General features: G+C 38.4%; 1 protein-coding gene across 1 annotated transcript; it reads right to left on the reverse strand.

Annotated features, from left to right (window-relative positions):
• Positions 1 to 6,881: 6,881 nt before the first annotated feature.
• On the reverse strand, positions 6,882 to 16,351 carry LOC101888830 (putative mediator of RNA polymerase II transcription subunit 26). The gene is made up of 3 exons (XM_020036871.2): positions 14,166 to 16,351; positions 7,465 to 7,711; positions 6,882 to 7,246 (listed from the first exon to the last, which is right to left on the reverse strand). The coding sequence occupies exons 1-3, from the start codon at positions 16,242 to 16,244 to the stop codon at positions 7,206 to 7,208; spliced, it is 2,367 nt and encodes a 788-aa protein (XP_019892430.1). The 5' UTR covers positions 16,245 to 16,351; the 3' UTR covers positions 6,882 to 7,205.
• Between the last annotated feature and the right edge of the window lie 1,224 nt (positions 16,352 to 17,575).

Here is a 17,575-nt window from a genome sequence, read left to right on the forward strand (position 1 = left end):
TAACCTAAAAAAAGCATGTGCGGATTTACAATTAATAGTTAAATAATATAATTTTAATGACCTGGTTTGGTGACAGCAGGTAAAAATGGGTTTCCTGAAATTTTGATGAATGGATTTTGGAATATTTATTTTTTAAGACCACTGAAATAAAATTAAGGTTTCGAAATAAAATTAAGGTTGGATAACCCTGGACGACAAAATTATTTTTTTGGATAATTTTTGGGGAAATCTGGCAGATTATGAATGTTGGAGTATGAAAGAAAATAAAGAGAGGGGGGAGTAAAAATATAAGTCCCATGTACAAGAAAAAAGGAGCCTCATTGCACTCAATGAATTGCCTGAGGGCGAGATGAAAAAAACAGCAACCAACATCGGACTACTGTCATTTCTAAGCCACTCGTCAGACAGCTGTTAAAATTATTCCAGTGACAGCTCCATATATTGTTTACAAGCGTACAAGAGCATTTTGGTGAGAATTTTCCAGAAAAAAAGTTATGCGTGATGGAATTCAAGCGGGATAGTGTGATTTCTTTATATATGACCACCAACCAAGTGGCTATCGTTAGAGCACTCCAGCATTTAGATGTGAATAAATCTTTTGTGTGTCGTACCTTCGCTCGTTACGGTGATACTGATACTGGAAGCGTAGCTCGACATCAAGGAAGTGGACGGAAGAAAACAGCAACATCAGCAGAAATGCTTCGAAAAGTAAAAAAGCGACTTGATGGAAACCGCGTCGCAGTGGCCGAAAAATGGCTCGTGAGCTGAACATATAGCAATATTCCATTCGGCAAATATTGAAAAATGAGCTCGGGGTAAAGCCATTTAAATTCAAAAAAGTGCAAGAACTTACACCGCAACGGGAAGAAAATAGACTCAAAAGAGCTAAAGAGTTGCTTCGCTTGGCCAAAAGTGGTGAACTGCCGAATTTGGTTTTCTTCGATGAGAAAACATTCGTTGCTCAGCAATTTGTAAACAACAACAACAAAATGATCGTGTTTACTTGCCAAAGAGGTCAGCTGAAAATGTGCACCTTCGGGTGGGCACCAGAACTCAAGCGCCGGCCATGGTAATGGTGTGGGCCGCCACAACAGCCGATGGTCGCTCTCCGCTCGTATTAAACGACCGTGGCATTAGAATAAATGCCGAATATTATCACGAAAATATTCTGCAGGGTGTATTAAAGCCTTGGGCACGAACAACTTTTTGGCCGCAGACCTTGAACATTCCAACAGAACTCAGCACCATTGCACTCAGCACGCGCCACCCAAGAATTGTTACAAAATGAGGTTCCTCGCTCCAATTTCCAGCGCACAATGGCCACCAAAATCTCCGGATCTCCAATCCGTTGGACTATTGTGTCTGGAGTATTTTGGAAAGCAAGGTTGGCATTAAAAAATGCCAAAGTGTCGACCACTTCAAGCAAGCGCTTCGCCGGGAATGGTACAAAAATTCCGCAGAGCAACATTCGGGCAGCGCGTGACGGTTTCATTGGCCGTTTGAAGGCCACAATTCGTGCCAAAGATGACAAATTCGAACAAATCTAAACTTATTCTAAAATTTGATGCTATTTCCAACACTTTTTGCTTCATTCAATAAAAATTAAAAAATGTAAAAATGATGGCGTTTGACTTTGTTGTAGTTTTTTCATCTCACCCTGTATGTGAAAAGTACTAAACGGTACTAAATTTAGTAAAATTTGAATTTAGGGAAATCGATAGAGCTGGAATCCTGAAATTTAAAATTAATATTGCTGGCGGAGTGTTGACTTGGGATATGGAGGAATATTTCGAAATTTGCAAAGTACTAAATTGTACTTAATTTGGTACATTTTCGATTTAAGTGAACCGATAGAACCGATATAGCTGGAATTCTGATATTTAGAAATATGGTTACTACTACATTCAAGGACTTAGTAATGTATGTAGTTTTGGAAATTAGTACTTAAAGGTACTAAATTTGGTTCAATTTGGGTGAACTAAGAGAGCTGGTATCTTAAAAAATGAAATAAGATTTCTTTTGGTTTGTTGGATTGGGATATGTAGGTAGTTTTGGAAATTTGTGCTTATATGTGCGAAATTTGGTACAATTTTAATTTAGTGGAATCAATAGAGCTGGAATTCTAATTTGGAATTAAGATTACTGTTGGAGTGTGGGATTTTGTTTTGCAGGAGGTTTTGGAAATTCGTACATATCTGTCCTTTATATGTACTAAATTTGGTACAATTTGTATTTCGGCGAACCAACAGGGGTGGCATGCTAAAATTTGGCATTTGGGATCACTGGGAAAGTGTAGGATTGGGGTATGAAGGAAGCTTTGGAAATTCGCACTTGGGTATACAGGTTTGCCCATATTCGACGGACCTTTGGGCCCTTTGAGCCCATTCCAATCGACGAGGCTTGTCCGCAGGCAACATTCTTTGCGTCAATTGAATTTTGTACGGGAACAAATGCAAATCAATGCGAATAATCCGTTGTAAAGTGGACCGAACCATGCTCAACTGCTGAGAACGGCGTTTTTGGGATGTTCTTGGGGACCTCTCAACACTGGCTCGTACGGCAGCGATATTCTCGGCCGATCGCCTTGGTCGACTTTTATATGGCCTCTTCGGATTAGAAAGAGCCTTACCACTCGAAAATTTTTCGTATAAACGCTTAATGGTGTTCTTAGAAAGCGCACTTCTCACATTTTTTAATGTTTTTCAATTGACTTCTTGTAAATTTCAACTATTTTAGAGCGCTCGCGTGGCGTGTATTGGTTCATGGTAAAAATCTGCTTGGACTGACGCTTCAAACGCGGTATGTCATTAAGCGATGTGACATCTCAGTCAAAAGTTATGGCGTTGCCAGATGGGTCCGTCGAATATGGGCAACCCTGTACTAAATGGTAATGGTGTCTATACGACGTGGACCTACATAGGCATTGTTTGTCATAAGTCAATACCATATTCAAATTCGAAACTTGAAATAAACGGTGAATAATGTTGCTAAAATCATCAAAATATCGTATATAGGGATGTACCGTTATATCGGATCTGTGCGAAGACCTGGACCAGCATAGACAATTTTCTGTCATAGGCTGTAGCATCCAAAACGAAGTTCAAATACGACATCTCAAACAATTTCTGTGGGTATTGTACCTAAACTCGTCAAAATACCGAATATAGGGAGGTACTGATATATGGGGCGTATGCGAAGACCTGGACCTGCATAGACAATTTTCTGTCTTAGGCTGTAGTATCCATTTCGAACATCAAACACCAAATTTGAAACAATTCCGGTGAATAATGTCGCTAAAATCGTCAAAATACCGAATATCGGGAGGTACCGTTATATGGGGGCTATACGAAGACGTGGACCTGCACAGGCAATTTTCTGTCTTAGGCTGTAGTATCCATTCAAATACTTCAAATACCAAATTTGAAACAATTCCGGTGAATAATGTCGCTAAAATCATTAAAATACCGAATATCGAGAGGTACCGCTATGGGGGCTATATGAAGACGTGGACCTGCACAGGCAATTTTGTGTCTTAGGCTGTAGTATTGCTTTCGAACTTCAAATATCAAATTTGAAACAATTCCGGTGAATAATGTCGCTTAAATCACCAAAATACCGAAAAAAGAGAGGTACCGTTATAAGACCTGGACCTGCACAGTAAATTTTCTGTCTTTGGCTTAGGCTATTTTCTGTCTTATACTATCCCTTTGGAACTTCAAATATCAAAATTGAAACAATTCCGATGGATAATGTTGCTAAAATCATCAAAATACCTAATATCGGGAGGTATCGTTATATGAGGGCTATACCAAAACGTGGACCTACATGGCCCATTTTTTGCCCAATACCAAAAGTCCTGCAGACATAACATACATTTGAGTAAAATTTTATCAATCTACTTCAATTCGTTCGGAAGCTATAGTGATTTCCACAGACGGACGGACATTGTTAAATCGACATAGAATTTTATGCTGATCAAGAAAATATACTATATACGTTGTGGGGTCTCAAATGTATATTTCGAGGTGTTATAAACGGAATGACAAACTTAATATACCCTCCATATAATGGTGGAGGGTATAAAAAAAAGTGCGAATTCCGTAAAACATATTTTTCAAAGGCCAAAATCGATAAGTATTTTGAAGCTATAAACGTGGATTTTTTAAATATATTTAGAGGCCATAGCTATTGACTTCAAAAATTCTTGTTTTCATAACCGACGACTTTTTTTTTACAATTTTTAAAGGCTTCATGAAACTAATTTTAAAGGCCATAATCGTGAATTAAAAAAAATAAATTTTTTGAATTTGTATTCTTTGATTAAAAATTTTCCATAGCTAGGTTCTAGATTTTTTAAAAACTTCTTTTAGGCCAAAGCCTTAGATTAATCGACGACTTTGTTTCTATAATTTTGTATACCCTACACCACGAGGTGGTCAGGGTATTATGTCTTTGTGCATTTGTTTGTAACAGGCAAAAGGAAACGAGATAGACCCATAGTTCCTTTTGATGATCTGCATAGAATCACTTTCTGAGTTGATTTATGCATGTCAGTCCGTCTGTCCGTCCGTCTGTCCATGTATTCTTGTGAACAAAATGCAGGTCGCATTTATTATCCGATTGAGATGAAATTTTCCAAACAACATTTTTTTGGCCTAAGGACGAACCCTATTGAAATTGCAGATAATCGGTAAAAATTTAGATATAGCTCCCATATATATCTTCGTCCGATTTGCCTTTTATTGTGCACTAAACGTGTAATATCAGCCCGAATCATATGGAATTTTGCACGTACGATCACATTGGACCTGAAAATAAGCATGCCAAATTTGATCAGATATATATATATATATGGTAGCTATAGCTCCCATATATATTGTTCATCCGATTTGTTATTTTTGTCCTCCGCAGCCGTAATATGCACTCTGTAACAAAAATATTTGGGGAAATATATCAAATGCAGCTCAGAAATACCTTTGCTAAATTTTATCGAGATCGGTTCAGATTTGAATATACATAGCTTCCATATATAACTTTGTCCGATTTACCTTATATTGTGCGCCAAACGTCTAATACTTGTCTAAAGGGGATGGAATTTGGCATTTACGACCGAATTGAGTCTAGAAGCTAATATGTCAAATTTTGTGGAGATCGGTTCAGATATAGCTATAGCTCCCATGTATATTGTTCATCCGATTTGTTATATTGGTTACCCACAGCCATAATATGCACTCCGTAACAACGATATTCAGGGAAATATATCAAATAATGGCCAGAAATATCTTTGCGAAATTTTATCGAGATCGGTTCTGATTTGGATATAGCTCCCATATATATCTTTATCTGATTTTGAATTAATTTTTTCACCAAATGGGCAATACAAGTCCGAATTTAAAAGATACAAATGCTTCGGCATATTTAGTCCTTTGAACTTTAAAGTACAATCATTGCCTGTATGATTGAATTCTCCCATAAAAACTTTTAATTGTTATGTGAAGCTCAACTAAATTAGCAAAGTGGTGTAGGGTATCATAAAATCGTCCCCGCCCGACTTTAAGACTTTCTTTACTGGTTTCTTTAAATTTCGACCTTTTGGTGAGGGAGGTACCAGAAGAAGTGGACCGATATATTCCATCTTAAGACCAGACCTTGGGTTGATAAAATTATTGTGATGTGTAAATTTTAAGACAATCGACTCTTACATCATTTTTTATAAATGTTGTAATTATTCAAAATTTTTACCCTTTGTGGGGGAGGTACTTGATGGAGTGGAGCGATATTGTCCAATTTCGCACTGACGCAAATAATAGGACGTGCAATATTGAAGCAAAGTCCGATTATCCTTCCCCTTTCTGTGCAGAATACATATTTTTTTTAAATTTCGACCTTTTGTGGAGGAGGTACCTTAAGTGGCGGACCGGTATATTTCATCTTAGCACCAGACCTGGGGTTGATAAAAATATAAGGATGCGTGAAATTTGAGGACAATCGGACTCTTACTTAATTTTTTAATAAAAGTTGTAATTATTCAAAATTTTGACCGTTTGTGGGGAAGGTATTCGATGGAGTGGAGCGATATTGTCTATTTTCGCATATTAGGATTTGCAAAATTTGAGCAGAATCGGATTATACTTTCTCTTTCTGAGAAATAGATTTTTTTTTTTTTGAAATTTTGAAAGTTGGAGCAAAATAAAATCATCCTTTATCTTTCTCTGCAGTAAAATATTTTCTTTCGTTTCAAATTTGGTATTTGAAGTTCGTAATGGATACTACATCCTATGTCAAAATATGAGGCATGTAGGTCCACGTCTTTATATAGCCCTCATATAACGGTACCCCCCATATTCGGTATTTTGATGATTTTAGCGACATTATTCACCGAAATTGTTTCAAATTTGGTATTTGAAGTTTGTAATAGATACTTGAGCCTATGACAGAAGATTGTGCAGGTCCACGTCTTTTTATGGCCTCCATACCTCCCGATATTCGCTATTTTGATGATTATAGCGGTATTATTCACCGGAATTGCTTCAATTTTGGCATTTGAAGTTCGTAATGGATACTACATCTTATGACGGAAAATTGTCCGTGCAGGTCCACGTTATGGTATAGCCCCCATATGATGGTACCTCCCTATATTCGATATTTTGATGATTTTAACAGAATTTTTAATGGTTTTTACTTTTTTTGAAAATTGCTAAATTCGTTCCAAATGGTTGAGGATATTCAAAATTCGGCCCGGCCGAACTTAAAGCTTTTTTACTTGTTTAAAAGCATAAATCTTACCAGAGGTAGACCTAGGAAGGTAAAGGTAATAGAACGTCGATTTTTTAAAATTTGTATTTTTTCAAACAACAAAATCTCAGAATTTTAATAAGTATTTTAATAATAAAAGCGGGGACTTTTCAGAATAATTTTATCTAAAAATATAAATATTTGATATAAAATAAAAGAATACGAAATTTTTTTTTTTAATAAATTAATTTTTAATCTTAAATACTTTTTCTTTATCAATTAATCGAATCGAAAATTTTGCATTTCTTTTTCGTTATAAAATCTTATCTCTAAAACTAAAATAAAACATTAAAAACTAAAATAAATTAATTTATTTAATTCACTAATTTGAGTTTAATAGATGCGTTGATCTTTTTTTGTTGGGCATCTGCATAAATAAATCTACAAAACGTCGCCGCGCTCATCTTCATTTATCTCGCTGAACACGAACCCTTCCCCTGTATCGTAATATCTGCAATAATAAAAAATTCGAAATTTAATTCAAGTTCAAACACAAATAATAAGTTGCTTAAATCTCATTAAACAAATTAACACTTTCTCGTCGCAAAACACACCCAATTGCATACCAAGAGATTTTTTCAACTTTTCCCTTACATTTGCATTCCCCCCAGCAGAGGTCAGTGTCATTTTGGCAAGTAAGCAACAAAAAAACAAATAACGACCACTTACCAATTCGCAAACACGAGGCATAGCATTCCATTTGGGCCTCACTGGTGTACATGTAGCCATCGGAGCCGCAGACAATTTCTTCATTCTCATCTTCGACAATGGCACAAATCCGTTCGCAATAGTCTTCGTTGTCTTTCTGTTCACTGGGTGGAGCTTCCGTTGTCGTGGAACTGCCGCTGCTGTTGCCTTTGGTGTCCGGGGCTTTATTGCCATTTTTGTTTGGCAACGGTTGGCGTCCATATAAGTTCTGGGGAAAAATTGAAAAAGAAAATTTTGAAAATTTAAAATACTTTTTTAAATTTAAAAGATTCGGTTATACAATAACTGTAGAATACAAGTTTAGGAGGCCACCTGAATAGGACTTTAAAAATCAAGTTTCGGGACAAGTTGAATTAATTTTTAATAAATTCGATTTATTTTTGAGAGCGAAAAACTATTGGAAAATCTTTCATTGCGGTTTTAAGATTTTTTCGGGTGGTGACTGACCAAAACATCAGCGCCCAGGAAAATCCATATCCGTCGATTGCAACTCTTTATTTTTTTGTAAAATGTATGCCTCTAAAAAAACCACATGGCTACAGATGTCTAAAAGTTTCTCTTCGAGATAAAGTTCTTAAGCTCCATAAATCACGATAAAACCCGTTTCCGGGCCAGTTCGAGTCGATTTAGCAAGCTGGTCGGATTGTTGAAATTTGGCACATCAAAATATTTTTAACAAACTTAAATCACTGTCGATGATAGGCAATATAAGCCCACTCTTTTTGGTACCTCCCCAAAAAAGTTCAAGATTTTTCAAAAATAAGTAAGAAAGTAATAATCCCGAATTCTCATAGCTGACCCAAATACATTTTTATGCTTTCCACCATTCTATTTATATTAACTTTGTCATTCCGTATGTAACTCCTCGAAATATTCACAATAGGCCCTACAAAGTATATATAAATATATATATATATATATATATACTGAATCTGCGTAGAATTCTAAGACTATCTAGCGATGTCCGCCTGTCCGAATTGAGATATAAGGCTGAGATAGATGGCCAAAAATACATGCATAGTTTACCAGTAGGCAGGTTAAGTTCGTAAACAGGCCATGTCGGTGTAGGTTTTCGTATAGCCCCCATATAACGGTACCTGCCGATATTCGGTATTTTGATGATTTTAGCGCCATTATTCACCGGAATTGTTTCAATTGTTTAGGGTTATGGGAACCACAGTCTGTGACAGAAAAATGCCCCATATATCAGTACCTCCCTATATTCGGTATTTTGACGAGTTTAGGAACAATACCCACCGAAATTGTTTGATATATCGTATTTGACGTTGGTAATGGATGCCTGTGACAGAAAATTGTCTATGCTGGTCCAGGTCTTCGCACAGCTCCGATATAATGGTACCTCCCTATACACGATATTTTGATGATTTCAACTACATTATTCACCGTTTATTTCAAGATTCGCATTTGAATATTGTACCAGCTTGTGACAAAATTTGCCTATGCAGGTCCACGTCGTCGTATAGACCCTAATATACGGCTACATTCGGTATTTTTAAGATTTTAACAGAATTTTAAACAATTTTTTTTTTTTTTTTGAAAATTGCCAAATTTGTACCAAATGGTGGAGAGTATTCAGCTTTTTATTTGTTTTAATTTTAATTATATCGAACGAAAGCAAAAATGTCGGAAATAGCATCAAATTTTAGAATAAGTTGAGATTTGTTCGAATTGGTCACCTTTGGCACGAATTATGGCCTTCAAACGGATAATGAAACCATCACACGCTGCCCGAATGTTGCTCTGCGGTATTTTGGCCCATTTCCGGCAAAGCGCTTGCTTGAGGTTATCGACACTTTGGTATTTTTTAGTGCCAACCTTGCTTTCCAAAATACTCCAGACACAATAGTCCAACGGATAGGTATCCGGAGAATTTGGTGGCCATTGGAGCGAGGAAGCTCATTTTGTAACCATTCTTGGGTGGTGCGGGTGACGCGTGCAATGGTGCTGAGTACTGTTGTAAAGTCCAGGGTCTGCGGCCAAAATGTTTGCGTGCCCATGACTCCAGAATATTTTTGCGATAATATTCGGAATTTATTCTGATGCCACGGTCGATTAATGTGAGCGGAGAGCGACCATCGACTATTATGGCGGCCAATACCATCACCATGACCGGCGTTTGAGTTCTGGTGGCCAACCGAAGGTGCACATTTTCAGCTGACCTCTTTGGCAAGTAAACACGATCATTTTGTTGTTGTTGTTTACAAACTGCTGAGCAACGAATGTTTTCTCATCGAAGAAAACCAAATTCGGCAGTTCACCACTTTCGGCCAAGCGAAGCAACTCTTTAGCCGTTTTGAGTCTATTTTATTGCTGTTGCGGTCTAAGTTCTTGCACATTTTGGAATTTCAAAGGCTTTGCCCCGAGCTCATTTTTTTAATATTTGCCGAATGGAATATTGCAATATGTTCAGCTTACGAGACATTTTTCGGCCACTGCGACGCGGGTTTCGCTTGAGGCGCTTCTTTACTTTTCGAACCATTTCTACTGATGTTGCTGTTTTCTTCCGTCCACTTCCTTGACATCGAGCTACGCTACTCTACCATTATCACGGTAACGGGCGATGGTACGAGACGCAAAAGATTTATTCAAATTTAAATGCTGGAGTGCTCTAACAATAGCTACTTGTGGTTTTCCAGCCAAATATAAATAAATCACACTATCCCGCTTGGATTCCCTCAGGAATAACTTGTTTTCTGGAAAATTCTCACCAATATGCTTTTGTACGCTTGTAAACAATATAATGAGCTGTCACGGGAATACGTTTAACAGCTGTCGGACGAGTTGCTTAGAAATGACAGTAATCTGAAGTTGGTTGCAGTTTTTTCATCGCACCCTGTAAGGCGGATTTTTTCGAAAATTTGTTTTCTTCTAGTACGCACAGTAATCATAATACGAAAAGTACCTATGGTACTAAGGTACAACATTTTTAGTAAAAATTAGAAATCTTGCGTGGATTCATTCGTGCATAAGGCAAGATTTTCCGAAATTTGTAATTTAAGAGTACGAAAAATACGAGAAGTACTACAAGGTACAACATTGAGCAATAGGGCTGCTAATAAGTTCTATACTTTGAAATTTTAGATAAAGGGTGACAACTGGGATTTTTGGCTTTTCATACATAATAGGTATAAAAAGTACTAAAAGGTACAACATTATTAATGAACCTTAGGTTAGAACTGGAACATTAAAATATTAAATTAAGTCACCTTGGCTTAAAGAGTCAAGGGTACGAAATTGTACAATATTTTTAGAGGTTGGATCAGGAAGATCTAAAACGTTGAACTTTTTCAAGAGGGTTACTTTTGGCGTAGAAATGAGGGAATATGGGGGCATTACTAAGAAATCCTGCTTTAAGGGATCAATAAGTACGAAAAGGTAGAAATTACCATGTCATTGCTATTCCATATCCATTTCTTTCCTATTCACCTATACCTGAAATTTATAAAATTTGCCTTAGGTTTTTGTTTTTCGTGAAATATATTGGGATTTTTGAAAAATCCCATCCATAGGGACCGAAAAGTACTAAAAGGTACAACATCGATTTTCCCATCGATAAGAGCTCAAACTTGACATTTTGCATGGGTTTTAGTCTAGGATGAAGTAAGGTGGTATTTTTGCACATAAAGGCCACGAAAAGTACCGAAAGGTACAAGATTGTCGTTTACCGATCGATACAAGCTGAATCAATGAAATTTCGTACGTGACTAGGACATGAAAAGCCGGAATTGATATTTTCTTACTTATTTTTGGATAATTTTGATCTTTTATGGGAGAGGTATCAAAACAAGTGGAACCATGTAGCCCATCTTCGTGAATGACGGGTAATAAAATGAAGAGAACAATAGAACATTATTCTTGAGCCATTGACAACATTTTAAACTTTGAATTTTTGAATCAGGTCCAATCTGTAATAAGGTGGGATTTTAGAAAATTCGCAAAAATAACACAAAATTTCGAAGATATCCTCATTATATGCCCATATAGGAGTATCCTCTGATTTTCGATATTTTTAAAGTTTCCAACTGAATGATACTCAATTTAACAATCTGGATTTTTTATGGATGGAAAAAAACACCCTGCAAGAAATTGCCTACATCCATTTATTGAAAAATATTTTAAATTTCTTGTTGTTTTTGGTGAATTAAAGGTCAGAGTTACATTTGATTTTTATACCCTCAGCCATATCGCTAGAGAACCAATGTATCATATGATATGGCCAAAACGTGCCTAATCGAAATAATGGTTTAGCAAATCCCAATATTTTCGTCGGTGCTAGGTCAGTTGCAAACATGAAAAATATCGGCCTACTCCAACAAGTACCTCCCCCACAAAGGGTCAAAATTTTGAATAATTATAACTCCTATAATATGTGAAATAAGAATCCGATTATCTTCAAATTGTCGCACACCCAATATTTCTACCAACACAAGATTTGGTGTGAAGACGAAATATATTGACCACTCATTCTGGTACCTTCCCCACAAAGGGTCCAAATTTGGAATAATTTTAACTCCTATAAATGTGAAATAACAGTCCGATTTTCTTCAAATTCCTCCCAATATTTCTACCAACACAAGATTTGGTGCGAATATGAAATACAGGGTAAGATAAAATAACTGCAGCCAACTTCAGACTACTGTCATTTCTAAACCACTCGTCCGACAGCTGTTAAAATTATTCCAGTGACAGCTCATTATATTGTTTACAACCGTACCAAAGCATTTTGGTGAGAATTTTCCAGAAAAAAAGTTATTCGGGATGGAATTCAAGTGGGATAATGTGATTTCTTTATATTTGACTGAAAAATCACCAACCAAGTGGCTATCGTTAGAGCACTCCAGCATTTAAATATGAATAAATCGTTTGTGTCTTCTTACCATCGCTCGTTACCGTGATACTGGTACCGACGTCGAGGAAGTGGACGGAAGAAAAAAGCAACTTCAGAAGAAATGGTTCGAAAAGTAAAAAAGCGACTTGATCGAAACCCGTGTCGCAGTGGCCGAAAAATGGCTCGTGAGCTGAACATATCCCAATATTCTATTCGGCAAATATTGAGAAATGAGCGCGAAGTAAAGCCATTGAAATTCCAAAAAGTGCAAGAACTTACACCGCTACAGAAAGAAAAAAGACTCAAAAGAGCTAAAGAATTGCTTAGCTTGGCCGAAAGTGGTAAACTTCCGGATTTGGTTTTCTCCCATGAGAAAACATTCGTTGTCCAGCAGTTTGTAAACAACAACAACAAACTGATCGTGTTTACTTGCCAAAGAGGTCAGCTGAAAATGTGCACCTTCGGTTGGCCACCAGAACACAAGCGCCGACCATGGTGATGGTATGGGCCGCCATAACAGCCGATGGTAGCTCTCCGCTCGTATTAATCGACCGTGGCATCAGAATAAATGCCGAATATTATCGGGAAAATATTCGGGAGGGTGTGTTAAAGCCTTGGGCAAGCAAACATTTTGGCCGCAGGCCTTGGATATTCCATCAGGACTCAGCACCTTTTGCACACAGCACGCGCCACCCAAGAATGGTTACAAAATGAGGTTCCTCGCTTAATTTCCAGCGCACAATGGCCACCAAAATCTCCGGATACCAATCCGTTGGACTATTATGTCTGGGGTATTTTGGAAAACCCTAAAAAATACCAAAGTGTCTATCACCTTACCTTGGCGGGAATGGGCTAAAATACCGCAGAGCAACATCCGGGCAGCGTGTGACGGTTTCATTGGACGTTTGAAGGCCATAGTTTGTGCCAAAGGTGACCAATTCGAAAAAATCTAATCTTATTCTAAAATTTGATGCTATTTCCAACGTTTTTTGCTTTTGTTCAAAAAATGTAAAAATTATGTCGTTTGACTTCGTTGCAGTTTTTTTATCTCACCCTGTATAAGAAGAAGTACTCTCAAAAACTATTAACTGTTAATTTAGGCCCCAAACAATAATATTTCCAGGAAGTCATTTCTATATTTTCAGGAAATTTTGAAATTTGTGAAATTCGTGAGTGTCTGGTGTGGATGCCACAACCTCTCTTCAGATTGTGACCCTGGCCTCCTATATAGGCCAAAATTCCAGTTATTTGAATTTCAACTGCATGGGTTATAATTTGAGATTTTGAGTCCGTATCATGTTGAAAAAAAATATTTTTTTTTAACTTTTTGAGAGACCCAAAACTGTTTGGCCAAAATAGGGGTTGGCCCGGCGAAGTTTTTTTTCTTGAGACTCGAATCAGAAGCAGTTGGTGTCGAAACAATATCAATAAGGCCGAAGTCTGAAATGTATAAAAAATGTCAGAAGAGTAAGAGCCCCTGTAAGGTGGGATGTGCGTAGGGTGAAGATACGGAACCTAGGGCTCGTCCTGACTCTTGAAAAGAAAAAAATGGCTGAATTTAGGGCTTCGTAGTCGAAATTAACTTCTTGGATAAGAGGCGGACTCGAGGTCAATTCTTGTACAAATATCGGAATTAAGGTCAGGCGCCGGTATTGGTACAGTAAATTGGCCTCGACACCGAGTCTGCTACAAGAAATCGATCTGAACTTCGAAGCCCTGGTTGGAGCTAACGTTTTCTATTGCCCCCGAAAAGGGGATCCAGTTAAGTTTTCATAGAGTAACAATGTTCCCGAATCTCCACCACTTGACTTACCGATCCAGCTTGCTGCATAATATCATCCTCATCCTCGGGATCGTCTTCCACCTCAACGATGGGTTTAATTTCGCCCAAATACGCCGAAGATCTTAATGTGGAAGGTAAAGCTGTTGTTGTTGTTGCTTGTGGGTTGCCCACTCCGGATATTCTTGGCGTTACTGGTGTATCCACTGCCTTATATTTATAATGGGTCTGAGGAGCATGGGTATAGGCAATGCCACCTACCATGGCATCACGTTCGGTAAATTCAAAACGTATGGGTTCAGGGGTGCGATTGCTGTTGCCGCTGATGGGGGCAGATTGGCGCACCTGACTGTAGACATTGTTGACACTCACGGGCGAGGAGGAGGTGGCGGAATTTTTGCCTATACCCTTGTCGGCATTGCCAAAATGATTGGCATTATAGGCCGTTTGATAGCTGGTCCTTACCACCGTTGAGGCCCCGGCAGCGCCGCCATTTGAGGGAGTCTCATCTTGATAGAAAAGTTTGGAGACCTGTATGGGTTCCTTGAACTGGGATGATGAGGAGGAGGCAGAGGATGCATGGGAGGCAGCCACTGAGGAATCTGGATGATGTTGCCCGTAATAGATTTGTTGGCTTGGCTCCGTTTTGGGGGCGGAATACTGTTGTTGGGGGTGATATGTTTGTTGGGGATACTGCGAGGATCCGGCAGCTATTGGGGAGTAGCTCTGCTGCTGCTGCTGTTGCTTTTGTAAGCTGTATTGTTGTTGCCTCCGATCGTTTTCCTCATCAATCTGTCTGTAGTTGGGATCTCGTTTGGGCAAGAAATAATCATTGGTATTCATGAATCTCAGATACTCCTGGGCCTCCTTTTCCAAGCTCTCATACTGGGCCGTTTGATAGTCATTGTTGTGCAATTCGGTCATGTCGTTTTCCTCATAGACCGAATACATTTTCACTGGACCACCAGCATGGCCATGGCCATAGGATGTTGAATGTTGCTGTGGTTGCTGCTGCTGCTGTTGGTTGGTGGCGGAAATGGTGGCAGCTGTTGGTGAGTGGCCTGTTTGAGTGTTGGAGGATCCTAGCTCATGTATGGGTATGGAAGGTTGTGCCGACAAACCTGCAGCCAGTTGAACTGGTTTGTTGTGTGCGGCCGAAAAGGCAGGTTGTTGAACTGAATAAGTTGGAGGCTGAGACTGAGGTTGCTGTGGCTGCTGTTGTTGGTATAAATGCTGTGGTTGTTGTTGTGGCTGTTGCTGGTGATACTGCTGCTGATAGTAGGCCACCGGGTCTCTGGGTGTTAGATATTTTTGTTGTTGCAAATATTTGTCATGCTGTTCGTTGTACTTCTGCATTTGCTGTTGGTCGGGTATGGGATACTGTTTGAAATCAGGATATGGCATAGCGGGATCATGCGAAGTGGATTTTAATGGTTGTTGGTGTTGGAGTTGTTGTTGTTGTTGTGGTTGCTGGGGTTTTTGTTGTTGCTGTTGGGGTTTGATGTATTTGGGATAGGAATTATCCAAATTCTGCTGCTGCTGCTGAGTTGACTGCTGCTGTTTTTGCAATTTATTTCCGCCTGGCTGGCCTGGTCCTGTAGCTGCCGGTGGAGGGGGATGTATCACCACCGCTTGACCATTAAAGGCTGGGGAGGCCTTGAAATTTTGCACATACTGCTGAGACAAGGCTGGAACATGTAAACCATTCGGATGCACTCCCAACAATTGTTGCTTCAACGAAGAGGAACCCTTTAGCCCCGCCCCAAAAGGCAGGGCTCCCTTGCCATTAACATATTTGGAGGATTTTAAATTCTCAAAACCAAATCTTTGCTGATTGGCCGGCAGCACCCCGTTATGGACCCTTCTCAGTTGGGGTCTCAAAGGGAAATGATCTGCCCTGGAACGTATTTGGATAGGCTGTCTTCGCCTCCAGCTGAAAATAGGACCATGGACATTTCTGGGCGGATATTTCAAACCCCTTGCCAGGCGGACACTATCCGTCACATTTTGGGATTCTTTGGGCAATTCATCGTTCACTTCATCACTTTTCGATTCAATCGAATTGAGAAAACTTAAAATTATTAACAAAAAAATGATTTGAAATTTCCACATATTTTCCTTTGCACTTCACTTTTCCTTTTTTTTTCTTGGCAAATTTTCCTTCTTCTTCTTCTAGAGATTTTCTTTTTTTCTTCTTCTACTTCTTATTTTCTCAAACACCTCTGGCGTTCTAATTTCGTTTCACACTAGTTTTTGTTTTTCCTGAATTCAGTTTCATTTGCTACGCGTTAGTCCGTTCGAATAGTTTAGAGTTAAATTCGTTTCTCTGTTTCTATTTTTTTTGGTTTTGGTTTTTAATCCGCTTCGTTTTCGTTTGAACGTCTTCTTTGTCCAACGTCTGACTTACATTTAATGTACCGTTGATGTTACGGCTTTTAGCTGAGCTCTTAGCCTCTTGAGTTGAGGTCTTGGGTGTGTGTGTGTGTGTGTTAGGTTGTTGTAAGCCAGTCAGGCAATCGGCGTGCCATAAGCTTGCCACTTCTTTAAACTTTTACCCGGGCCAAACGTACAACGCTTAGCACAATGGGGTGGAGGTAGCAAAAACTAAAAAAAATAATAATAATAATAATAATTAATTAATAAATAAATGAAAAAAAAAACAAGCCCTGAATACCCTTCACCATTTGGAAAGAATTTGAAAATTTAAAAAAAAAGAAAAATTAAATTCCGTTAAAAATTCTGTTAAAATCTTAAAAATACCGAATATAGCCGTTATATTTGTGGTCTTTACGAAGACGTGGACCTGCATAGGAAATTTTCTCAAAAGCCATTCAATACGAAAGTTGAAAAAAATCCGGTGAATAATGTAGCTAAAATCGTCAAAATACCGAATATAGGGAGGTACCGATATATTGGGCCTATACGAAGACCTGGACCTGCATAGACAATTTTTTGTCATAGGCTGTAGTTCGCGTTACGAATTCTGAATACGAAATTTGAAAAAATGTAGCTTAAATCGTAAAAATACCGAATATAGGGAGGCACGGTTATATCGGGGCTATACGAAGACCTGGACCTGCATGGACAATTTTCTGTCAAAGGCTGCTGTACCTATTGGGAACTTCCAATACCAAAATTGAAACGATTCTGGTGAATATTGTACCTAAAATCGTAAAAATACCGAATATAGGGAGGTACTGATATATGGGCCTATACCGGGACCTGGACCGGTAGAGACAATTTTCTGTCATAGACTGTAGTTCCCATTACGAACTCTAAATACGAAATTAGAAACAACTCAGGTGAATAATGTCCCTAAAATCGTCAAAATACCGATATATGGAGCCTATGCGAAGACCTGAATCAGCATAGACAATTTTCTGTCAAAGGCTGTAGTACCTATTGGGAACTTCAAATAACAAATTTGAAGCAATTCCGGTGAA

The sequence above is a fragment of the Musca domestica genome, unplaced genomic scaffold (assembly GCF_030504385.1).
Source record: "Musca domestica strain aabys unplaced genomic scaffold, Musca_domestica.polishedcontigs.V.1.1 15, whole genome shotgun sequence".
Taxonomy (NCBI): domain Eukaryota; kingdom Metazoa; phylum Arthropoda; class Insecta; order Diptera; family Muscidae; genus Musca; species Musca domestica.

What these genes read in the sequence shown, in the direction of transcription:
- LOC101888830 (XM_020036871.2), bottom strand. Translation starts at nt 16,244, where the DNA reads ATGTGGAAATTTCAAATCATTTTTTTGTTAATAATTTTAAGTTTTCTC. An exon ending in TTATGCAGCAAGCTGGATCG is followed by an intron (nt 7,712 to 14,165) that starts GTAAGTCAAGTG and finishes ATTTTTCCCCAG; the next exon opens with AACTTATATGGACGCCAACC. An exon ending in TGCCTCGTGTTTGCGAATTG is followed by an intron (nt 7,247 to 7,464) that starts GTAAGTGGTCGT and finishes TTATTATTGCAG; the next exon opens with ATATTACGATACAGGGGAAG.